The sequence below is a fragment of the Brachyistius frenatus genome, unplaced genomic scaffold, assembly GCF_029030835.1.
Source record: "Brachyistius frenatus isolate BFR_SWC_R1_liver_20210118 unplaced genomic scaffold, ASM2903083v1 Contig_6, whole genome shotgun sequence".
Taxonomy (NCBI): domain Eukaryota; kingdom Metazoa; phylum Chordata; class Actinopteri; family Embiotocidae; genus Brachyistius; species Brachyistius frenatus.
In genome coordinates, this window is record NW_027210605.1 from 4,228,994 (window position 1) to 4,255,723 (window position 26,730).

At 38.9% G+C, this 26,730-nt stretch overlaps 1 protein-coding gene across 2 annotated transcripts in view; it reads right to left on the minus strand.

Annotated features, from left to right (window-relative positions):
* Window positions 1–26,730, minus strand: part of cacna2d3a (calcium channel, voltage-dependent, alpha 2/delta subunit 3a) — a 114,329-nt gene that overhangs the window by 47,355 nt on the left and 40,244 nt on the right. For both annotated transcript variants that reach the window (XM_069687942.1, XM_069687934.1), the window contains exons 5-11: window positions 16,860–17,022; window positions 13,034–13,165; window positions 11,938–12,149; window positions 10,784–10,858; window positions 7,106–7,195; window positions 6,307–6,420; window positions 242–320 (exon numbers count right to left, since the gene is read on the minus strand). In XM_069687942.1, coding sequence (XP_069544043.1) covers window positions 242–320; window positions 6,307–6,420; window positions 7,106–7,195; window positions 10,784–10,858; window positions 11,938–12,149; window positions 13,034–13,165; window positions 16,860–17,022 — 865 coding nt within the window. The remainder of the gene's footprint in view (window positions 1–241; window positions 321–6,306; window positions 6,421–7,105; window positions 7,196–10,783; window positions 10,859–11,937; window positions 12,150–13,033; window positions 13,166–16,859; window positions 17,023–26,730) is intronic.

The window sequence follows — 26,730 nt, forward strand, 5'->3', positions numbered from 1 at the left end:
CTGGTCTCTGCAACCGAAACCAGCTGCCTGCTGTCACATACACGTGCTAATACTGATGAGCACTGACAAACATGTCTTTGCAACGCAGACTCGTGTGCCAAAAACCCCAAACAAATCCTGAGCTCTATAATGTATTAATTTTCACCTGGCTGACAGCAACATGGAGCAAGTTTTCTATGCAAAAAACAGATTATAAGGAGAAAAAAGTACAGCAGTCTATGCATGTGGTATAAGATCCCACCTTTGTTAGCACATGCCATCCATTTCAGATTATCTGCAAAGGCAGACTCTCGACCAATCAGGTAAGGGAATATGCGGACCTGCGGAAAGAAAGCAGATAGCTAACGTCAGTCATTTTAATCGCATTTTGATAGGGGCCACCACACCACCATATAGAAGATAACACTGTCAAAACTTGGCAAAAGCCTCATTCTTTATCTGCCAGTGATTAGCAAGTGCTTGCTCTGTGTTTAACAGAGTTGATTATGGACTCATTAAACATTTATAATTTCCCTTTTGATTGTATTTAGAGTTTTGATAATTCAAATAAATGTTTTATCAACTCAAGAAACTAAACAATTAAGTCTGAAGTGAAGTATCTGCATTTGCAATTAATTCAAATGATAAACCATGAAGTCAATATTTTAGTTGAAAAAGCAAGCTGTATGTGTTCAACCCAGAGAATCTTCCAATTTTCTTGTGCCAAATCCATTTTTGCCGAGCGGTGCTCAGTTGGCTCCAGCAGCAGGTGTACTTGGCAGGTGTGTGTGTATGCATGAGTGTGTGTGAAGAGCATCGTTGCCAGATTGGACCAGATGCAAGCCTCTGGGGGCACAGCTGCCATAGCTAGCATGCCTGCATTTTTCAATGCCTCCCTTCACCCTGACAGCGTGTGTCTGTTCGTGTTTGTGTGGGTATGGATACACACACACGTCAAGTTGTGGGCATGTGTATATCTCGTACATGTGTCCGATTTTGGATGAGCGCACTCCACAGAAAAGCGTGAAAATTACAAACTATAATTGATGTGTAAAAGTAATTTCCCTTTTAAGGGACATTTCTGTATTATGTTTATTTCACTGCGTGTCATGGAAAACTCCTCATAAACTCATTTGTGATGAAAATATAAATCACAAACAGCAAATTGTAGCCTGCCATTTTTTACTCTGCATATTGTCGGTCGTTTGTCAATTGCAATGTGCTTCAATGTGAAACAGTCATTTTTAAGCCCCTATTATCTAGACCATAATCATCTTCTATTCATACAAACCTCAGCCATTTGAATTTCACTGTAAGGGTGACAAGGAAACACAACACATCTGATATGATCATATGAGCTCCATGTAGAGCTATGGTAAAGAGTTTATAATCTACAGCAAGCTTATTATGAAATACGGAAAAGGTTTACAGCTGAATTAAGTACAGCAGATATAAAACAATAGGAAGGGCTTTAGCCACAGCATGTCATCTTACATACTTGTATGGACACATTTTACATATGATGGAATAAAAACACACATGCACGGATTGATGCAAATGCATACCTAAGTGTCCACTTGAATTCATGCGCGCACAGAAACTCGTAGTAACTAATGCACTCAGGCAGATGTTTCTGACTATACCATCCTTTCAAACATCAGTATGTATGTATGTATGTATGAGAAATTGTAATTTTGTTCATGCTCCTACATTATGTATTTGGCACTCAATAACTTATTCAGTAAACCTTCACACCAGTGTTTAAAGATGGTGAGTAATTCTGTGAGGCTACAGCAAGCTAACCTGATGTTTCTTGTCTAATATAATATGTAGTCTAATCTATGAATAGCCAGGGCAACTTTTGGTTACAAAAACGCAGCTGATTCAAAATTTCAGCCAGCTTGAGGTTTCAACCTGAATCTTAAACCGCATCAAAGAAGTTAAGGATTCCTAACACTGATCTGGTATAGGCACTGTCTGTTAAAGCTGATGATTATTACCATCTGGATCATGGTCTAGCAAACCTGTTTTAGATTTTAAAAAATGGACACATACACTGTACTACAATAACAGGACTGCCTCTAAATTTTGTAACGTGAAAAGAAACATAAAGCTAAGTTTTGTATCATAAGGAAGCATTGAAATATAATATTGTGGAGCAGGGTTTCAACAACAAGGCTTATGGATTGTTGAAGTGGAAAGATCAGGTAAGTTCATGAAAAAGCCTTTAATATGGTAAAAAAAAAAAAAACTCACTAAGTTTATCTCTCATGTGTATAATACACTTAATGGCCAAAACAAACACCATAAATAATGTTCTAATTCATATTTAGTCATCAACAACTATTAGAAAAAGCCTTTAAAGTGAGAGTGTGGGACTTTTACATATAAATGAAAGTCCACTATTCTTTGTCAAATTAGCCTTCACAAAACGCTTATTAGGTCTCTCACTGCCAGGTAACTGTCTCTATATTTCACAGTCTGCAGAGTTTTCAAATTTGGTATCTGGTGAGACATTCCCATGCTGGCAATGGCAGCGGTGTATTTTACTTCACCTAGCAATTATTGTTACTGCGTTACTGTTCTTGGACAAGTTGAGATTTGTAAAACATTTGGAGTAGGTTATGGACATGTTTTTGTAATTACGCTCAATGCCAGAAGAGGTCCACAAAAGTTCCCCACTGTGGGTTTAATTTGAATTACTAATAGTGGTACACAAGTATTTCTAACTTTTAGACATGAGCTAATCAGAAGAGTCTGATAACCTTGTGCCACAATGTCTAAAGTTAGCAGCTGATTTTATTTCTCCTTTTCAACAACATCTTTTTAGTATATCTCTCATTTCTAATGAAATGTCTTATCTCAAAGTCTGCTTTTGTTCTACCATTACTTAAAGCTGGTGACCCAACACTTCTAATTGATTACAGGCCCAACTTTAATCTGTCTTGGCAGAGATTCCAAAATTGCTACCTTCGAATCACTTTCTAAGATTTAACTCGAACTATATTTTATCTGAAAATCAATCTGGTATTTTTAAGACAAACTTTAGGAGAGCAGGTTGATTTACGAGATATACAATATGTTTAGGTGGGTTTTCTAGTGCAAATATCTGTTCACTCAGAGAAATGCTACTTGGGTGAAATACTTGTGACATTAGCTTTAACTTGATCAAGAGCAGGTTGGAGCCTTGTCAAAGGACAGGGTTTCTGGACATCGTGTTTAATTCCTGGGTTGCGCTGCTAACTCTCACACAGGAAAAGCAGATCATGCTTCAGGAGTATCCTTCACAATGCAGATTGTGAGCCAGATCCACACTGAGACTGCGTTTTAGTTACCTTGCCGTCATGGTATCATCAGCCTGTTCTGGCCCTACTACACATGCACATGTCCCTCTCGTTTGTGGGAATGAGCCCAAGGATCCCCTTTTATAGGCTGTAATGAAGACTAGTCTCCAGACAGTTATGGCTACTGGGACAGCAGAAACAATGTTGGCGAAGGGAGGGCACTGTTGTCTCATGATGCATTGCCAAATAGTGGCAACAGATAAGGTATAGTCAGTGCACAAAGACAATGCACAAGCTGGCATGATTAATGTTGTATGTAAAGCATATCAATCTCCTGACGCTGAGGGACATACATGAAGCTCACTTCTAATTCCAAACAGTGTGCAGCATCTTTCACTTGGCAGGGTTGTCTAGTTTCACCTTGTCTCTGCAGGGTTGCCCACACTTGTGGCTATTGGCACGCCAAAAGCCGCATAATCAGTCACTTTATTATTTGCAAATCTTGTGACTCACTGTGGCCCAGATAAAGTTTTTAACATATTGCAAAGTAAATGACTATAACAGAAAAAAAAATTAGAATATTACAAATTAAACATTTATTTTCAAATGATTACAATATGTCAGAAGATGCAATATACTTTTTTCACAAGAGCAATATCATCAAATACATGTTAAGGCATTTGTCTGCTGGCAGTCAGTTACCTTGTCAGTCGATTCAGTTTAAGATGGACGAAGATGCTTGAAGCAATTTTTCAGTGTGTGCACCCAGTGATCATTTTGAACTGGTATTAATCTGTGCCATCTTGGAACACAATATCCAGTTTTCATAATACTATGATGGAACAACACAGGTTTCTGTCCCTGAGACCAGTCTAAGTGCCAAACACAACAAATCTGATCAGCTGTCTAGGGATTTTACCAACTGGGGTGCTACAGTCTCAGGTGATTGATAGAGTTTGGCACCATTGTAGAATGACAGTGGTCTTTTTGAGTGAAGGGAAACAACCGTCACTGTTTCTAATCATAGATGCATGTGCATGGGTCTGTAAATATGTTTAGGTGTGTTTACTTTAAGTGTATAGCTGCATATACTGCCAATGCATGGGCACATTCATATATTAATTCAGGGGTCTTAGGCCATAAATATGTTGGTTTTGGTATGTTTTACATTTGTATCTCCTGTTTTAACTCATAACATGATTGAGATCAGTATTCCACACAAATCTTCATTGAAACTAAAACTCAGAGTAAAGTCATGTATGTGCCTAAATAGCCAACCACAATGTTCTATTGGACTGAAAATTTGAATACTTTCTACTGCAAGTTTTCATCCTGTACATTGGGCTTTTCAAGGTCATGCTACATGGAGCATAGATGGAAAGTAGTTTCTAAAATGCTCTTGCAGTTATCTGACCATTATAACAGTATCACTAATAGCTGTTGTAACAGAAAAAAAAAAAAAGCTCATTATGACATTTTTAGGGTTTTACACTTTTCATCAGTAAATACAGTTTTCATGGCTCATGATATTTTTTTTTCTTTAGCTTTTTGGAATAAATGCCATCTGGATAAGGATGTGCCATCACTTATTTGCATTCAGTTTTTCCAAAGCCTGCCTGTATACCCAGTGTCACGCCATACAGTGGTGAAGCTGTAAGGCTGGTTGGAAGGAAGCCATTAAAAACCAGCAGTGGTGAGAGAGAGAGAAAGAGAGAGAGAGAGAGAGAGAGAGAGAGAGAGAGAGAGAGAGAGAGAGAGAGAGAGAGAGAGAGAGAGAGAGAGAGAGAGAGAGAGAGAGAGAGAGAGAGAGAGACTGGAGAGAGTGACAGAGACTGAAGACTTCTATTATCAGCAGGGGCTTCTAAATGGAACTATCTAGCAGCCTTGTCCCCTCTCTGCTCACTGCTGTTCAGCCTTGAGGCAGTAGTTGGTGGGAGGAATGGTGGGGGTTTTGAGTGGTTTTAATACAGACAGATGCAAACACAATGTGCAAGTGCAACATTGATAGTAACTAAAAGAGATCAATATTAATATCAGAAACATACACTCAAACAAAGTCAGGGTTAAAATTGACATAAAAGGAATCCGAACAGGAACAACTGTCTAATCCCAAATCCCTCCCCCCCTCCCACCTTGAGGTAACATTATGCATGAAATAATTTGTTGTAGAGCAGTTAAGACATACCTCCAGCAATGGATAGTGACATTCACTTGCATGTATTATATGTGTACATACTATGAGCTGAGGGTGTATGAGTGTATCGTTACTTCTGATACCTCCATCCTCAACCTTTTAAGCACAAATATCCTGCAGGCTTTCTTTTACAGAAAAAAATGACCTTAGAATAACCCTTTTTCCCTCCCACCAACTCCTCTCCTGTTTCATTTCATGGCTTGTCAGAAGAGCACCACAATTACCTTGCAGGACAGCAGAGACAGCTCTGTCCTTAGCAACAGGGCCATACTTAATTCTGTTTTAAAGCACTCTGAGAAGACCCCTCACTATGCACACTCAAAAACTTTCTCTAACAACTCAGTCAAATATTACTTGGCAAAAACATGCTCTGAAATGTAACAACAAAAACTGTGTGTAGCTAACAAACTCACTTTTTTTTTTTCCATTGTGATCATTTTCTTCACTTTCTTTGTCACGATTTAGCGAAAAATGCAGTCTTTCTCCGAGCATTGTATTTCTAATGTAGCTATAATAATTTATATGATTAGTAATCAGTGCCTTAACCCTATAAAACACCATCCTTCTCAAATGTTCTTGGGATTAATGCGTTTGAGAGACACTCTTGGTATTTCTTGCATCAAATGGATCTGCTTCTGACAGCCCAATCTCAACAGTGAGTTTAAAAAGCCATTCATAGCCACAGAAGGTCATTAGTCCACTGCTCCACCGGTGCTCATCCAGTTTTGGAATACATAGTTATAGGTTCATGACATTGTAAACAAGGCATAGTGGGAAACTGACATCAGTTGACCAGGAGGATATTTGCAGAATAATATGACGTGTTTGTTTGTGTGCTTAATACACTACCTTCCTCTCTGGCCAGTTGTACTTGGCGAAGATGGCATCATATGTATCCACTGCCCCATCAGTCACCAACATAATAGCCTGGCTACACTCACTACCCCTCCCAGTCTCGTTGAACTGGAGATAGAGAGACAGATATAGAGTTAAGACATGAATAAAAACAAAACAAAGCTTCTCTTTGATTCAAATGTAGATTTAAACACTTTAGAATAAAACATGTCAACAAGCTTACCAAAATGTTCATCTAATTTGTTCCCATTAAATATTGTAATGCATCTTTACATGACTTACCATCTCATCATGGTATCTAACTGTGTTATAACAGCAAGATAATGTAATTATAATAGCTGGCCTACTACTAAACACACAGATGCACAGAAGGTAGATTGATATCTGCTGTGAGTTTTTGAAATTTGTACATTTAGAAAAGGGTGATAATGTGTGTGTGTGTGTGTGTGTGTGTGTGTGTGTGTGTGTGTGTGTGTGTGTGTGTGTGTGTGTGTGTGTGTGTGTGTGTGTGTGTGTGTGTGTGTGTGTGTGTGTGTGTGTGTGTGTGTGTGTGTGTGTGTGTGTGTGGATGGGTTTTTGATTAATTGCTTGCTCATAATGAGGAGATGTCGGACCAGTAACCTGAGTCATCAAGAGCCTTGTTTACTTGTTTTTTTGCATGGTTCTGTTGATTTAGCTATTAATTACAGCCCTAATTAATTTTGTGCATAAAACTGACATGTACGTGTGTGTGTGTGTGCATGTGAACGTGCCTGCGTGTGTGAGAGTGATCATGCATGAGTGTGCTACTTACGTCAGTGAGAAGATTGAAGGCCTCAGTCAGAGCTATGTCTAACATGCCAATGCCTTGAGCAAACAGCTTGTCGAGGTGTTCTCGAAAATGCTGGTAAAATAAAGTTTGGGGAGAGAGTATTACAATCAAGGTGACATAAGGACTTAACAAGTGACACAAAACCTAGAAGGTGACAGAATTACAGGTCTTCATTGGTTTTCGTATAGAAAAACTAAAAGCAAAGACAGCTATGATTAAAAAAAAGATAAATAGGCAAATCTAAATGACAATAATATTTCTCTGAATTTGATTAACCATCTTTTATATGTGAACAGAGATTACACCAATGGTCAAATGGGTTCTTTAACTCAGCCCTTAGCCAGTTTTTCAGGCAAACTGCCACATTATCTTGGAGTGAAATGCCACTTACAGACTGAAAGAAGTATAATGACCAGTATTTCCCCCCACTCCTTTTAGCTGTGAATCATACAGTAGTTGCGCATGTCTGCATGTGTTTATAATTGTGTTAGAGTGTGTTTAAAGGTGTGATCATTTCACAAAGGATACATTACCTCTGGCAATTAATGATGAGTTCAATGTTGTCAGGTCTAATGTGCATGTGTCATTATTTGTAACAGCCTTGAGGCAACACACACACACACACACACACACACACACACACACACACACACACACACACACACACACACACACACACACACACACACACACACACACACACACACACACACACACACACACACACACACACACACACACACACACACACACACACACACACAGAGCCCATTATCCAGTCTAATCTATTTATGGCTATTTAGATCCTGTTGTTGGCATTTGGAAAATTTCCTATTGACACATGGCTATAACGAACAACCTGAAAAAAACATTTCCACCAATGGAGGTGAGCAACCTTCTTACGTAGTGCCTGTGAAAACAGGCTCATTACATACAAGATTTGAATCTGTCTCTCGGTTTTTTTGATATAGGAACACCGCAGACCGACAACCCACCTACTTTATTGTCCTCCCAGCCTTATCTTACAATGCCTTTGCTCCTTTTAGTTTCACTATTGCTACAGTCATCCCCTCCGGTCTTCTGTTCCTTACTGAAGGGAGAAGGATAGTCTCTCAACACACTGTAGGGGGCCCTGAGCAGCATAAGGCCATATCAGAGCTTGCTCACATGGGAGCAAACACACACAGAGGGAAAACATACACGCACGCAAGTACAACGCACAAATAAATATGTACACAAAAACAACCTCCAGTGTCCCTGACAACACCCTAATATGGCAAAAAGACACAACCTTTCCATGGATGTGGATAAAAAGGTTAATCGGTTTCAACAAAAGGCTGTACCCTGGAGCATAGCAAGCTTTACCTATTGCGTGTGAGCGTGCGTGCGAGTGCTTGTGAGTTCAGATCGAAGTGATTTTTCTCAGCGCAGCAGGCCATGTTCAATCCCAGACGCAGCAGTGTACTAAAGTGGCAGATTGAAAATGTGTGTGTTTGTGTGTGTTGAGTGTATGACCAAGTGAATGCGATGCTGAATGTGCCCAACCTTTGGTGCTGCACCACAAGGCTCTGAAATGTGCATTGGACATTAAACTCTTCAATGCTTTTATTCTCAAAACCTTTTATTCTCAAAAATGATCACTGTTGGCACATCATAATGAATGAACAAAAAATGTCTTAAATTGCTGCTTTCTGAGGTCTAGGTTTTGATTTTTATGGCAAGTTATTTATCTCAACATGGAGGACGATGCAATTCTGATAAGTGCATGAATAGAGGGGCAAAACAAACAGTTGGTTTTCCTGAATACAAGTAGTGTACAGATATGACTGGCTTAAGTCTGTTTAAACACTAAATCAACAGACACTGCATTGATCAAATATGATGTCAACCCAATAGTTTAACACGAGTTCAATATTCTGTCTCATAAATAATAATTTTTGGTTCTGCTGGTTGACAGATTATTTTGAAGGTTCAAGCTCTGCTGGTTCATTCATTCAAAACGTTGTGCTCTGTTTTTAAGTTGCTGGTGTGAAAAAGAAAGTGAAGTTAGGACCTGGCATATGTTGTTGTGACCTGTAAATCAAACCTTCATTTTTACTGGGTGCTGTGATTCCATTAAAAACAATATACCAAACAGTCCACAGTCGCTTTTTTACCGCCACGAAACTCATTTGTTTCTGTTAGTTACTAAAAGTTCACTTCAGTTCAATCTTTTCTTCAGAAAACAAATACAAAAACTCAACTTCTCTGGGTTGTTGCAGCTAAAAAACATGAATAATAGCTTCAGATTCCAATGTCCACTTTAAATCAGTTGTCCCTCTGTGACATACTTTAAGAGGAAACAAATCAACTGCATTTTAAAGGACAGCTCTTTTAATTTAAGTCCAACACCTGTTATAATGTAGAAATTCACAAGTGTTTCCAATTAAGGCTTTAAGAACTAGTGCACATGTAAGTAACAATCAGACAGGGTGATTTCTCTTCTTCAGATGCCTATTGACAAATTAGACAAATAACTATTTGTGGTAATATAGTCAGATCAATGCGCACATTGAAACTTGACAACATGTATTTGTGACCCAGTTCAAGTCTGGGTATAAAATAACGGATTTTAAAAAAAGATCCGTACGTTTAAGTCTTCAGTGTGACAGCCACTTCCTACCCTCAGTTGAAGTAAAAGACATTAGCCTTATCTACTGGTGCAGACTGCCTTTCCCTCTTAGCTGACTGACTCACACTACATTAAACTACCATCTGGAATTAAACACACAATGCTAATCCATCCATAAGTGTACACTCGCTAAGAAGTAAACAGAAACAAACTTTAACACCAGCAGGAACACACTGCATTCTGCAGTACTTGCACATGGTGCTTGGAAAGTAGTCCATGCATTTGCCAGTAAACAACTGTTTTTGACCTGGACTAATGGAGGTTGGCGTTTCAATTTTTAAGTAATACAATACTTACATACATAGACTTAGAGATGAAGAAGGGGGCCATGCTAATTGCTGTCATTATTGTGTCATTTTAATGCACATATCTTAAATTAATACTACAATAAGTATACACACTCAAAGTTGATATATTCCGCTTGTGCTTTGCACTCTTTTAACATTGGACTCACTTATTCTTTCACAAAATGCTATTGGTGTACCAACACTTGCACTAAACGGTACAGAGGCAGTTTCTCTGCACAAGTCATCTGATTAACAAATCACATACATGCCTTTACTCACACACATCAACATTGACATGCATTTAAGTTCATGTAAGACTGTAATAAGCTACCATAAGCAGTGTGCAATATGCATTGAGTAATGTAGTTCAGCCTATACCAATATGTCAGTGAAATTGTTTTCATATAAATGTTTATTGTATCTCTTACTTATGGATCACATTATATGAGAGGGTAGATATACCATGTTGTTGTTGTTTTTTTTTTTTATCTATTCAGACAACAATAAACATAAACTTTGATTGTGTTCATGCTCAACCCAAAATACCCTTTTGCTATTGTACATAGGCTGTAAAAAACATATTTTATATTTTATTGTACAAGCTTTAAACCTGGCCAGAACCTCAGTGACAAAAATGTATCAATGATTTCCAGTTGATTGTAACAGGAGAAAACAATGGGAGACAAGGAAAGAAAGACTTACATCTTTGTTGGTGACATCTGCCTGTACCAGAGTTCCATTCAAGCACGGCTCCACATAATGCAATTCCTCATTGTACTGGAGAAATACAAAAGGAATAATTAAAGTAATAATTTTAATTACTTTAAATCTGCTGTGTGTATAAAAATGTTTCATCAAATGTTTAAAAACACAGTCAGAAGATGTAAGAAGTAGAAACTTCACACTCATCTTGATGAAAAGTATACACACATACACATTGCACACACTGTATTGTACACAATGTACCCAGTGCCTGCCATTCTGTGATAATACTCACCAATTAATGCGTCAGTATGAATTAGACTTCAAAGTCCAAAAAAGACAATGGAAGTGTGTTCTTCCATAGCCAGTCATTTTGCCCTAATCTGTGTGTGTGCAGATCGGTGTGTCTGTGTCTTTGTGTGTATTCATTGCAGCACAAAACAAACTCCTTGCATGAGAGACTTTTTTTCTCTCAAGTGTGTACATAATTTGTTCTATTACGGCAGATACTTTTGACAAAACAATCTTTTTTTTCTTTTTTTTTCCCCATACAGAATATGCACAACACAGTAAAAGTGACAGTAATAAATAACACAAACAAAAAGAGCAAAGAAGAAACAGATGAGTCAAAATGACACATCCTTTCAAAGAGTGTCTGGGGAAAACAATATGTTTCTGCCTGATTGTTAAATCCTCTTTTTCTCTATTTTTCAAAAGAATAGTTTTTTTTAAAATAATATGATTAGGATGTTAATGATAATGAAAACTTTTTTCAGGAGAAAAAAGAGATTGGAAGCGACTAGCTATGTTTTGATGTGAAATAGCATCAGACACACAAGTGCAAGTGCATGGTCATACACACCATGTTGCATCATACTGAATTACGATAACAATAGTTTAGGTGCCTGAGGCGAGGATCGAATCACAACTGTCTCTAGCATTTCAAATCTTCATTCAGCTAACTGCTAATTGGTTGTGAGTGTGACAGGAGAGAAAGCTGATTTGTTCCAGCATTTCTTCTGATTTGAGAAGGAGAGAATGTGGGTCTGTGCATCTTTATTTTTGTGTGTGTGCCTTTCTGTTTAAAACACACAGAGCTAAAGTATTCATATCTGTCCCCCATTGCAGCTGTGTACACATTTGTGTGGACTTACGGCAATGATATTAAAAAAGTCGTCATCTCCAAGAGTGTCCAGGATGGAGGAGACAGTCTGCCGGGCGATTGTCAGTCTCAGGCCTTTCATGCTGCCACTCACATCCACTAGGATCACCACATCCTTTGGAGAGGTGGCAGCCTGAATGTACCATTTCCGGTTACGGCAGTCAAAAGCTATGACTCCGTGTTCATCTGGCTTCCATTTGATTCCTTTAAAAGCATCACACGTCAAAGATGAAACAATTCATTTCAGTCTGCAGTTTGACGTGAGTTTGCATGGAAGGAAAACAAACTGTTATCGAGGGTGAGTGACGGAGAGGTGGCCAGGAAATTTGTTCATTGAACCCTGTAGACTTTCTACCAGAAGAGGCATCTTCTCTGTCACGACAGGATTTTCCTAAAACATTTGTAAAACTACCTCTGCCCCTACAGCATCTTATTTTCAGAGATTTAGTCCCTTCCAAACTCCTAAATTATAAATGCACGTGTTTTACTTAATTCAACAGGTAACTAGCCATGTAAATATAAATTTGAGATTTCTGTGCCACCACTGGTGACTTTGGAGGCCGCCAGATCGGAAAACTATCAATGGACAGTGGAGGAAGTCTTTTGAAAGTCTCAGCTGCGCAGAGTATGTCAGATGTAGAATAAGGCAAGTGATATTAAACACCATAATTAATGACCACTTATATGCAGGTTCAAAAGGTCCAAAGAGAAAAATAAAAGAGAAAAAGCCTTTCCATTGATTTTCTCATATTCCTTGCTCCATAATATGTATTCACCAATTTCATTGTTTTCTTAATTAAATTACTTCTATTTTTATTCAATCCACTTCACCTGTTTCAAATGTTTTTATCCTTCACCCACTCTTTAATCTCCACAAGCTCTTTCACCTGTCGTTCTTCACCCCCTCTCTTCTCCTATCTACTCCCCCTCGTTCTCCGCTCTCCCACCCCACTAGCCTCCAGTCTCTAGCTGTCAGTCACTGAAGATTCCCCCTACACCCGCTGTTCTGCTTTTAGAAGACAGTGACTTACAAACACACACAGTCACCACAAGCACAGATCCACCCTTCCAACAAAACACACACTTACCTGGGTACTGCCGGAAAAAGCCTTTGGCACTGCCAAAGTACTGCCATATAAGTGATGGGTCTCTCTCAAAGTTATCCACAAACACTTTGTTCAGGGCCTCAGACCAGTACACTCCATTGACAATTGCAGAGTCTAAATAATGAAGTGAAAAAAATAGAGGGGCAAAGACACATGGAGAGAAGAAAAAAGGTTAACATTGTTTTTACAGTCCAGGAGGCTGACTGGTGTTCTCTGGTGCCTGCTCATTCAGACATATCGTATCACACACTGCCCGTCTACAGATCAGTATCAGGACCTATTCATTACAGAAAGATACAGGGAAAGTGTTATCAGAAAAACTGAGTGAAAAGATGAGAGTCGAAAAAAAGACTAGCGATAAAAGGGAAAAAGAATAGGATATACTGTAGACTATTCTGCCCTGAAAGCACATAATATTTAATAAAAATGTTGTTAATATGAATCTCTGTGAGATTTGTTTTGTATAAAAGTATGCCATAGAAATGCAACATTTCTTTGAAAACAGCTTAATACATTTGCAGTGACTACAAAGCAGAGCTAAAATGCAGCAGCAGCACTTTGGTTACTGTATACTGGTTTTGTATTTGTTACCCAGGGGGCACTAATCGCTTTCGGTAGTGATACCTGGGCTGTAGATTCCAGTATCACACTTAAAACAGTCTGCCAGATACAGATAGCTTGTCAGCAATGCAAAGCTAAAGATATTACTCAAGAGAAAGCTAGGTAAAAATGGTGTTCCGTTTATTTTATTGGTGCTAATTTTAATACTAATGCTAGATAGACATACACACGCAGACTGCTGTAAACTTAAAATAATAACAATAAAGTTTATTTTGTCAAACAACTGGGTTAATATGAACTATAAAAATATATTTTTTTTGGTAGAAACTACTAGAATGACATTTTTTTGGGAGAAGACAATCTCAGTATGGGATATATTATCAAAACAATAGAAAATAATCTGGGGATACAAAAATGAAGGTAATGCAAACTTTGCATCTATTGTGCAATTAACCAGCCAACCAGCTTTTTGTCATTGTTTCTGGAGGGCAACAATAATGTGTGTGCTATATTATACAGTATGTATATTATGTCCAATAGTGAGTGCTCATAATTCCTTCCAAACTGCATATCCAATTATTGAAGCTTCTTTTCAATTTACAGGCTGAGAGTCTCATGAATGTGCTGGTGAGCAGCCAGACAGCCAAGCTTATTACAGTTGCTTACTACTTGGTTCAAAAGCGGGGCGGGGAAGATGGAGGTTTGAAAGGATGAACAGACAGACAGACAGAATCATACAGCACGACAGATACACAATACCCTTAAGAGTTAAAAAAAATAAAAATTAAAAAAAAGGTCAGCGAGGAAGGCAAACAGGGAGACAGACAGACACAGACTAGTACGTAATGGACAGGGAGAAAGAAAAGTTCATAACAGATTTCCCATCATCTCCTATGCTGGCAACATCGTTCTGCTGTCAACAGTCATGCCAATAAGCCATGATTGAATTATTCTTCTGGAAGCTAGCACACTAAAGCCCTCTCTTGATAGCAAACACCCATCCACCTCTACGGAGCGGAGTGAAGAGGAGGCTGGATTTGATCCAGGCCCCATTTACACAACAATACAGTCACTTCTGGTGCAGTTTGAGTGTCTATTATGATCTCAACTCATCATAATGAGGAAGCGAGGATGGGCTCTCTTTTCCCCCTAAGCTGTCATTTAAATTCATTTCAACTAATGCACTCCTTAGTTCAATCTGATCAAAGGAGCTGCCATGATTCTATATTTTTACACGTGTGTGTATACTCGAATTGAAAGCTCTGATTAAAAAGTGGAAATGTGTAGGTTACTCGCTGCACTATTCTGAGCAATCTCACAAATTTCAAATCACATTATTCAGGTTATTCACATTATTCATGTTATTAGGTTACCTCGCATGATTAAGGGGGGTTTTAATAAGAGGAAATGATGGGTGTTTGAAAGTGTGTATGTGCATACATGGCTGTGAACACTTCAGAGCAGAGACATTAGAGTGTATCGACCTGCTGCAAATGTGAGCATGGCTTCACTGCATCTATGGAACATGTTCCTGTCATGTAGCCTCATAAAAAATGATCACGCACGGTGTGTTTTGGTTGCAACGTGAGGTTGGAAGATGGATGCTTGATATGGCAGGTTCCTCCTGCGATTAATCTCCAGGGTGCACGAAGCTCTCTGCTATCATAGACCTAAACTCCAATTCATCACTGCTGATGTCATACAATTTATGAAGTGCACCGGCTACAGCCAGCTCTTCAGCACCGTACGGAGCAGGTTCCGACGACAGTGATTAGCTGGTACATGAGTGGAAAACAGAGCTGGTCAAAGGCAGCTGAACTTTGCTCAGCATCTTCTGGCACTACATTGGTCATATAAAGTACATTGGTAATGGTAAATTGTCTACAATTATATTGTGCTTTATCACCTTAGTGCTCCCAGCCACCCACTGACACACCAATTCACAAATTAATGGCGGCAGAGCTGCAGTGCAAGGTACTCCCCTGCCATCAGGAGCAACTTGGGGTTCAGCATCATAGGACCCAGGGAGCGAACCACCAATCCGCTTTACCATCTGAGCCACAGCCGCCACCGATTGAAGCATTATTAGTAGATTACTTTTGAATACTGATGAAGATGTTCTCCAGCCTGCTTCCACTTTAACTTTTTACAAGATCTTGTCTTACATTAGTAACATCAGATAGGCTTCAAGCTCATAGACATGCTGCTAAAACTGGACATCCTGGGTCATATTTCATCGTCTCACCTACACCCCCACACCCTCACACCCTCACTAACGCAGCACCTCGGAATTTTTCTGGGCTGTGCTGTTTTCTGTCTGAAAACCTGCAGGCTCTATGGCTGAAAGCCAGTGATATACATGAACATGTCAATTACATGTAAGTGATACTGCACTGTGAATAAAAAAAACATTAAGAGACGAAAAATCCTGTATTCATAACATGAATGTTTGCAATTTTATTCAAATGGAGAATTTGGGTAAGAACGTTTGCACTTGTTTTGAAGAATCGTTCATCACTTTTTCACTGTCAGTCAGCTTTTATAGCACAGTGCGACTTTGCCCACCAACAGGCTCCCTGAAGACCCAGCCATTACATCCATGTTATGACTACCCATGAATGAAGCCTGCAGAACTACCACTCTTAAAGCTGGGCGTGTGTGTGTATGTGCGCATGACTCTACTCATTTGCCTGTGAATCAAATCTAAATTACTCTTCCTTTCCGCCAGCCTGCCAACCTCACTTTCCTTGCACTTCCATGCGTTTCATTCACTCTCCTCCTGTCACTCTCACTTTCTTGTTCTCTTTTTTCCACCTAGCTCCAATTAATCTGTTGCTCAGACCTTCCATCAGTCTGACTTAACCTACTTTCTTTCTCATTTACTTTCTCCCTCTTTTCTTCCCTCTCTCCATATAATTTCTTTGCCTCTGGAAGCTGGGTTAAGCCGACATGACATTCACTCTGTCCACTGAGCATTGTACAAGGCCATGACTGCTCTGGTTGGACTTGAGTGGATGGTAAATTAAGCAGCCTAATTATTTAACCGCTAATTAAGTTGGTGTGTGGTAGGGATGATCCAAAAAGTTACAGTTAATGAACTCAAATCCTCCTCTGTACATTCACGTGCATCAGCAGCACACATACTAACTCTAGTACTGATTGTTCATTTTTAGATTGGTGTTTCAGTTGTTTCATGCATTTCTGAATACAGAGCACTTTTATTGCACATTGAGGACAGGGAACATACCTTTGTTGTACATGTTGGTGGGCACCTGAACCACGCTGAGGCTGAGGTTGACTGATAGGTTGTTAAAATGGTCATTGGGCTGCAGGATAAATTCTCCTCCCAGCTCTACGCTGTTCCCCTCCTCATCCACCTCATTGATCAGCACTGCATTAAAGTATTCATACTACAAAGACAGGGAGAAAAAGACAGAAAACAAGGCACAGAGATGATATAACATACACTTAAATGTACATACAGCTAAATATGTTGGTTTACTGAGGCTGTCATTCAAAGTCAATTCTCTCAGTTACAATATATTCAACTTGCTGAATCCTGTTGTCAATGTTTAAGAGTCCTGGGTCACTTAAGTGCTGAGTCAGAGAGTAGTTTGCGCACTGAGGTAACCTGAATCCTTGGATCATCCTAGAAGTGCATGTTGTTACAGTGGAAAGCTGCTGAGTTGACAAATCTCTCCTCAAGCCTGTGCACACTGCTTTCCTGGCTAGATGCTGTGTGTGGTTCTCTGCCTCCAATGTATTTTTAGTACTGCGCATACTGGGGAGACTATTAATAAATCATAAAGCAAGATAAATATAGAGCACATGACTCTCTGCATCCCAAAGGCTCTGAAGTCCAAGATACCATACAGGGCTGCCTGCAAAGGCTGCAGTTGATGCAGAACAAAAAGACAACAGACAGAGAAAGATACTCAAGCAACTGAAAGAAATATGATCATCTTTTGTACACCAGTCAGGCTATAGTTGTCGTCACAGGTGCATTACTGTGAGATGTATTAGCTCGACCAATAAAACTGTTTGTGTCCAAGTCACAAGTGATGTCTGTGTATTTTCAGTTTTTTACAAGTTCAAGCCAAAATAATTTTTTTCAGGTAAAACTAAATTAACTTTGATAGTATCTGAAATTGGAAATTGGTACAAATTGACAAAACCTGAAATTGTATTTACACTAATAATAAACAAATGTTTTCTTTAAAAAATAATAAAAAAAACATGTAGTTGTGCAGTTGGTTTGAATAAGAAGTACAGTTGAGCACTGGCTGATGAACAGCAACTTGTATTTCCTACAAAAAAAACATCCTTCACTCTTCTTACTGTCAATAGCAAATGTAACAGCACAGGATCACTCCATTGGGCAGGTCAGTAGTGGAGATCACATTGCTCAAAGCCACATTGATTTCTCCTGTAATCATCAAGAGAACAAGGTTTGAAAAGGGCTTGTGAGAAGAATGAAGTGTCATTCCCCTGAATCTAAAATGAAGCCCCAGTACATGTGTTCTCACTCAGAAGGGAACAGACACCCTTTGGACTATGATTTCTGAGGCATAACTTGGGTGGGACTAAAAAGACTGCAAGCCCAAGTAGAGAGAGAATCTCTGTGGAGAAATCAGCATAGAGTGCACATCTGAAAGTCACCACATGTTGCCTATTCGTCACTAAATAATCCTAACACAAGCAATTAGACCTCAGACGTAATTTACTGTCCTATCACTCAGTGGACTGTTTCCTCTTTGTGCTGCAGGAAACACTTGCCCAACAGCCTAACTTCTCTATTCTACCACCAATAACCTTCATTTGGGCTCAATCTTTCCAGCTTCTCCTGAGAAGCACCATCATCCACTCAGCACAGTGCAAAACACAGATAAAGTCATCAATTAGGCTGGCAAACGCAAGTGCCTATCGGTGTAATTAATCAGGCCTGATTAGACTTATTAGCCTTTTATCAAGGGGAACACTGCCATTTCAAGGTGAGGGAGCACAGTGTTGCATATTTCGGCCTATATTCTCCCTCCTTTCTTTTACTTGGCTCTTTCGATTCCTCCATGGACACAAAACTTAAAAAGAACAATTCTCTTAGCTCTTCGACATCTTTCACCATACTCTATTTTCAGTCATAGATAAAATGGAGAAAGAAAATACAGGCCTAAGGGTGCAGAGCAGCAATGAGATTCAATGGCCAAACACATGGCAACCTTCCATACAAAGCCAGCCAGTGCAGAACATGGGTTTCTTCCGTCAGCATTTAGCTATGACAGTACAAGACATTAGTATGCAACTCACTTTTGGCTCTTGACCCACCACTTGTGAAAATTTGATCCACATTGACCTTTACGATGTTTGGGATTGCAGCCATTTTCTACAACCAATATGGTACCTTATTTTTTCTTCAGTGCAACAGGGTGAACAGAATTCAAATTAGTTGACTTTGACAGGGACTTTTTTGCTGTGTTGCTTTGGGAAATCACTTCAAATTGTACTTTTAAGGATAGACAGAGCTGAGAGGAACATTTCAAAATGTATTTTTCAACCTCAGCTCTGCAGTCAGCTCTGACTGCAGGACTTTTAGCAAGTTAAGATTCATTTATGTACTGTTTTATAGAAAGCAGCTGAAGCTAATATGAGTATATTTAAAACAATGTTATCTTAATTTACAGGAGACACATACAGTACACACTCACACATGGTACATAGATGCAGAGCCATCTGCATCTGCAGCAGATAAGGTCCTATTGCGTCTACTCTGTTACCTTTCTGCCATTGTCTCATTTGTACCTGTTGTAGTATTTCTCTCTCTCATTTCCTCTCATTCCAATTCCCTACTTGATTTATCCCTTTCTTTTTCTGGCTTCATCAAGCTCCTCACCACCTTCTATCTCTTCCTGGCATTCAACTCCAGTGGGCTCTCTTCTGCATACAGCACTCATTTGTAAGGTTTAGCCACTTTCAACTCTATCTATGAGACCTTGTAGCAACTGCCAGGTTGTCACAGTCTAATTTTCTTTCTTTCTGTTTGTCCCCTCCCCCTTGCCCGCTGTGCCATGACCTAAAAGTAATTTTCAAAACCTATAGCATTTTTGTTAAAAAAAAAAACATGTTTTTTTTTACATGTCAAAATTGAACACATTTATGTAAATAACAATTGTGGTTCACTTGGATACGACATGTCTTTTTTCATTACAAATGATATCTCAGTGAATAAAAGAAATGAGACCGGAGAAAATGTCACCAGAGGCATTAGCCGTTAAAAGTATAGAAAATATAAAGTAAAAAAAAAAGTAAACCAAACTACAGTTAATGAGTCTACTAATAGACTCATTTACATTCACAGCATGTGGCCTTTAATTTTGATTAAAATTGCACAGCTTTTGAGTTTCAATAGTGTGGGAGTGTGTGTGTGGGTGTGTCAATAGCGGCAGGGGCGAACCATGGTGTGTCTATTTGTGTGTGCATCTGCAGAAATCTGAGTATCATTTGAAGCTGTGGAAATGTGTGTGTGTGTGTGTGTGTGTGTGTGTGTGTGTGTGTGTGTGTGTGTGTGTGTGTGTGTGTGTGTGTGTGTGTGTGTGTGTGTGTGTGTGTGTGTGTGTGTGTGCGTGCGTGCGTGGCGTGTTCCTGTGTGGGTGTATGTGTTGAGTAAGTCAATTATGCCATTCCAGCATTACAGTGAAGGAGTGCCCAGTGCCACTAATGCAGTCCCTGATCACGGTGTTAACAACCTGATCTTTAACGCCGCAGTGCATTACGCTGAGAGATCGCACATGTACCATCAACACCCACTCACTCAGTGCGGGACAGAAAGAGAGCGAGAGGATGAGTAAGGCTTAGGCAAAATGTAAAAAGTAGAGCATTTTTTTAGTTCTCTCTTTCAAAATACAAACCAAAAATTTTATAAATTATAAATAAAGGATTGTTGAGGTATTGATTTTAATATGATAACGCAACAATACTAAAGACACATGAAATATGTTGTCATTTTCTGCCTTTAACTCTCAGGGAAGCTCTTTGAGGAATCACAGGTGAAACCTGTTCTTTGTAAGCCTCTGTCATCCAGGGTCTGGTGTTCTTTTTGCTCTTCAAGTCTGTGGTGTCATCATGCCAAAATCTTAAGAGCTGTCTGAGGCCTTCAGAAAAAAAGGTTGTGGATGCCTATTAGTCTGGCAAAAAAAATTAATTGATCTCCAAATTATTTGAAATAAATCATTCCACTGTAAGGAAAATCATCTACAAGTGGCGTAGATTTGAAACCCTCTGCCAATTAATCCATGACTCCAAACTCTCCAAGAACTCCAAACTTTCATCACAGGATCAGCAGGTGCATATATACCTCTTATAACTTAGTTGTTATTGAAGTTCATGTGTCTAAAATCACAGAGTTTGCGTAAATTTCCCATGCATCTGATTCATTCCAGGAAAAAGCATTTGTATTTTATTCATCTTTTCATTTTATTAATTTAGTTTATGAGAAGAACTTTATTTTGCCTAAATTTTTTAACATGTCTATGTCATAATATTTTATCTTCAAGTTATTTCTTTTCTCTGGCTTTGGAAAGGAGCAGTAGAGACAGACAGGATATGTGTGGAAACAGAGCAGGTGAATGACAGGCTGCAAAAGTCCGGCCAGCAGGTACCCTTGAAATTGAAGTTGTTATATTACATGTAAAACAATTTGAAATAGCCTCAGTGGAAATTATTTTATGTAAATAAACCTGAATATGCATTTCACTGGTTTCGACCAACCTGTCAGAATCTTTCTGTAAGACCTGTGCAGGAAGGCAGTACAGACAGGCACACACTTAATGCTGACTTTAAATACTACCTTGCAATCACTGAGGTGAGTGGATGTCTTATTAGCACAAAATCACAGAGCAATGCTATTAATGTAAGCTGCTGGGGTTTAATTCATTTATGTTTTTTTCTAACTGTTTTTTTTTTTTTTTTTTTTTTTCAAATTACAGCCTTATTCATAATGACTAAAATTGTGCTTCCCAGTGACAAAAATGTGCATGGCGAAAAAAGAAAAACTCTCAAACTGCATTAAAGCAAAAGTCTCATTGCCTTATATAGAAGCACCTCTGGAGCTTAGTATCCTATGTGCACCCAGTCATGTACCAAGATATAAGAGTGCATGACCTATATACGCATGCTAACATATAAATCCACCCCCCCCCCCCCGTTTTTTATTTTAATAAATACTCTTGCTGCAGAGAAAACAACAGTGGGTCAACAGCCTCAAGGGGATAAGAGAGAGGGCGAGAACGAGAAGACACCACATGTGATGCAGGGAGGGTTGACCGTGACGCTCCACCCTCTGGTGTTCACTTTTAACTCTAATCTCCACTCAGACTCTACTCTTTTCCTCACCCACCTCCTGACTCTCTTTCTCCATGGTTGGGAAAGGGGAAGACACCACTCCCAGAGTGTGGAAGTGTGACTGCAAAACAACCAGGGGGCACGGATATACTGTAGGTAATCAGTGGCTAAACAAGACAGCAGATTGGGAAAATTACATGGAGGAAAGGCTAAGTAAAGGTTCATATGCCACACTTAAAATCCTACTTCATGCATCTTATACCACCAACTCTGAGAAAAACACACCATCTAAAAGTTTCTGGCAGACAACAGTGATACACACAACTTCTGCAGATAGGGGTCTATTGAAAGGGAGACAAGATTATTATCAGCGTAATAAATTGTAATCAGTGCGTTTTTATTATCATTGTAATTTTCGTATTAAATTATTTCATGCTACTGCGAAATTGCTGAAATTAACAGTGATATGAAATAGCCAACTGTAAAAACAAGTGACGTGCCATTTAAGCTTTATCAGCTCATCTCTGTATAAACAGCCAGTGTTCTCTGTCCAAATCAAATTATCAATTAATTTGATAACTGGGTACTAATCGCTTCAGGTTCTAACTAGAGTCAACACTGAACTGTGAAGAGAGACTGCAATACTCAGGTAAATCTTGTCAGCTATGAGAGAAATTGTCTGCTCTTACTTGACCTTTCTTCTCAGAGCTTGTACGTACAATACATTGAAAGCAGTTGGATGTGGTTGTTGGCAAAGTGATGGACCAGGTTGCAATTCTCGGCTGCTCAGGTTCAAAATCAAGTTGCTTTTCTGAAAATTGCTCGTTTTGGTTAATTGGTGTGTTCTGCATTTTTGGGGCTTGAAATGTGCAGATACTTGAAATGAAATGCATTTTGTCCATATATACAAACACTGTCACCTCCTGGCACAAGTGAAAAGTTTGAAGAACTGCAGTTTATTTTTTATTTTTTTTAAACCTTCACCCTTTTCTGACTCAATAAAAATTCTACGACAAGCACTGGTGCAATAGCATGATAACCACGTGAGGATAGAACACATAATGTGTGTGTGTGTGTGTATATATATATATATATGTAATTTTATATATATAAATATATAATTATATTTATATAATAAATATATATATAATTAAATATATAATTATATATATAATTATATTTATATAATAAATATAATATATATATATATAAATATATATATAAATATATATAAATAAATATATATATATAAATAAATAAATAAATATATATATTTCTCCTGGGTTCATAAAAGAACTCTTGCTGAAACTCGGCCATTATTTGAAAGATTTCCAGTGGCTGGACAACATCAGTGATTCAAAGTAGCACCTTATGTTTCTGTAGGGAACCTTTTTGAACCACTTTGTCTGAAAGTGTTGACAAAGGTACCTTAAAATGCTTTCGGTGTGGAGTGGGCAAACAAGTGAGACATAACATGTGTGGGGTGTGACCATGAATTATACCTTTGATAGTCAAGGCCAGCTCTTTAATAAAAGGCTTAAAAATCCCATCCTGGTCATGCATGTGACAGGACAGTAAAGCAGGCGATACTCTGGATACACCTACACACACAGGTCAAATCATTTTTCCAAGAAATAAGAACAGCAAACCGGCAACTTAAAAAGCATGCGGCCACCTCTGTGCACTGTATGGTCATACCCCAGACAGGGGAGTACGAGAACAAAAAAAAGATTAAGCATTTTTCTCCCACTGCCCCCTCCAGACTGGGGCTACATTTTCAGTCAACATCGGACTTGGCAATTGGCTGTTTGTCTCAACCTCCTAGGAAGGATTTCATTGGCTGCAGAGGGCATTGGAGACTGCTCTCTGCTTTCCTATTTACAGTACATGAGCATTGCGGGTAAAAGAGTGAAGGAGGAAAATCGCAGCAGATTACTGTGCCAATTTCACATGGAAGCAGAAGAGCTCTGGAAAGGATAGATAAGGAAATTCCTATCAAACCGCTGCCAGCCAAATATGTATCCAATAGCAATAAACCACACAAACATTTTATAATAAACCCCGAATAGTGATGGAGGAGGTTTCACCCTACAGCGTGGATGGGGTATTTTTAGCCGAGCTGGTGATAATTACCATCTATTCACCATGTTCTGCAGTAAAAAGCACTATTAGAAATGCCACCATCAGAGCTGCACAAACACAAAAACATGCACACCTACACAGGTGTACACAGGCAACATATAAAATGTACATGCATGTTCACATGCAAGGAAACAGCTACAAGAATGCTCAATCATTTAATTGTATGCTTAGTGAATTGAAAACACAATAAGCAATAAAAAAAAAACCAAATGGCTGTAGCACAATTTTACAAGAGATACTGAAAGACCTCTTGACCTACCAACACACACACACACACACACACACACACACACACACACACACACACACACACACACACACACACACACACACACACACACACACACACACACACACACACACACACACTAATATACACACAGACTCACAAATGCTAACATGGCCACACAAACATGGATGCAGAACAACATAATTTCCGTTTGTAACTATTAAGCTCTTCCAGTACATTTATGTTAACTTCGGTGCAGTTGATAAGCCCTTTCTGTCAATTAGACCTGACTGATGTTTCTTGTGAACTACTTATTTCAGAAAAACCTTCACTGTGAGTCACTCAGAGCCTAAGCGAACCAAACCCGCTTCAATGGATCAGCAGGGTAGCAGAAACAGCAGGTGGCCAAAGCATTGCCAGCAGTGTTCGCACTGATGTTTTCTCAGTGGCACCAAACACAGCCAATAAGAAGGAAAAGAAGATAATGAAGAGGGAGAGTGATGAGGAAGAATGGTGGGGATGAAAGTAAAAAAGAAATGTGAAAAAATTAAAAAGGAAAGCACTTGTGTTTGCTAAAAAAAAAAAAAAAAGCTGTGCTGTTATTGATTGATCAATGATTGGTCCAGGGTGATGCATGACTCTATTTATAACAATGACAAATGACCAGATGATGAGTTTACTATGCTGGCAAGTGGTAAAGACTCTGTTGTGGTGTATATATTTTGTCATGAATATTTATGTCATGTTATTCCTGAAGGACCCATGAATGAAAACTTCTGGTCCTAGAGGCTCTTGATGTGCTCCTGATTTTTTTCTCACTATATACCCAATCTACAAACCCTTGTGTTGCAGAAATATATGCTATTACTGTAGTCACACGCCATTTCAACAAGCATCTGGTAGGTACTTGTCATTGTGATTACAAGTTCATGGTTTTATTCCTGTATCCCTCTCTCTGTCCTGTTTTTGTATCCCCTTTTCTTTCTACTTCTCAGTAAATATTACCACATTTTCGACAAAGCAAATTCATAGAAAAGTTATACTGCTACGACTTAATTTTGGCTTGATAATGATATCTCACTCTCCTAGACATTAAAAAACTCTACATTACACTGTAGGCTCTATCAACTCTGTAGCTATGTCATTAAAGTTGAAACAAGAGACGCTCACTTTGTTGCACTCATCTCATCACCGCCAAGTAATTACTGACATAAAGCATGCAGCGCTGTGATCCTACACAATGTTACTGTCCATTGAGCACCATATGAAAACACAAACACACAGAGACAAAAGTCCATATGTGACACATGCAGACGGTAGGATTTTTATTAGTTCAAACTAAGTTCAGTACAGAAGCTTAAATTTCCTTTCGATCCAACATTAGCTGCACTAAACCCCCGAAAATAATTTCAAAGGATTTTGTGCTCTTTATACAGTATAGCCTTGCAACTCACTAATGATCATTTTAATCATCAATAATTTTCTCGATAAGCTGATTCATTGTTTGGTCCAAAAAAAATTAATAAAATATTCCCAGGCTCAGGGTGGCATCTTTGGCTATCTTGTATAACAGTCCAAAACACATGAGAAAAGCTGAAAACTGAGAAATACCTCAAATGATTTATGAATTGTCTGTCAATCAACATTCAAGACATTTATGCTAAATAATTAAAATGATACAACATTAAAACTAGTGTGTAATTTTCCTTTAAGGCATAGAAGGGGAAAGTGTGAGGAGAATTAAATGCCCAAAAAATAGAGAGGAAGAAACAATAAGGGCGATGTGGGAGACAGATTCAGAGTTAGACAGCCGTCAGTGGCCAAATTTAGTAATTGATCCTCCTTAAAATCCAGTGACAGCAGAAAACCACGGGGCATTCACTGTAATACCTTAAAGAGCTGAGAGAGTAAACACATACTCACTGCTACAGGCACAGACACCAGCACACATAACACGAATGCCACAGACTTTATAAATCGTTTAGCAGCAAAGACTCCCAAGTCGACTTAGTATCATATTTCTTCTTTAAAACTCAAGTTTCTGCGGTCGCTCCTCCTACTTTAATAAACTCTGTGCTGAGATGTGCCTGATGCGCTGCAAACTCAGGCAGAAAAAAACATGAAGTGCACACCACCACACACACATTCTGCTATTCTGTCTCTCTCACTGACACGCACACATAATACAAATCTGCACTCTGAAAATTAAAGCTGTTCAAATGGATTTGAGGCAGAACCATGAGAGCAGAGGCTTGGTTTGGGGGTGTGTATGCAGATATGATTAGCTGAATGCATTCACCCAAGTCTGCCGAACTGAGGGTGGAACTCCCTGGGAATAGTTTAGAGTGTGTTGAGTTTTTGAGTGGGAATGTGACAGTGATATAATACCATAAATAATTCATGGTTTACGTCT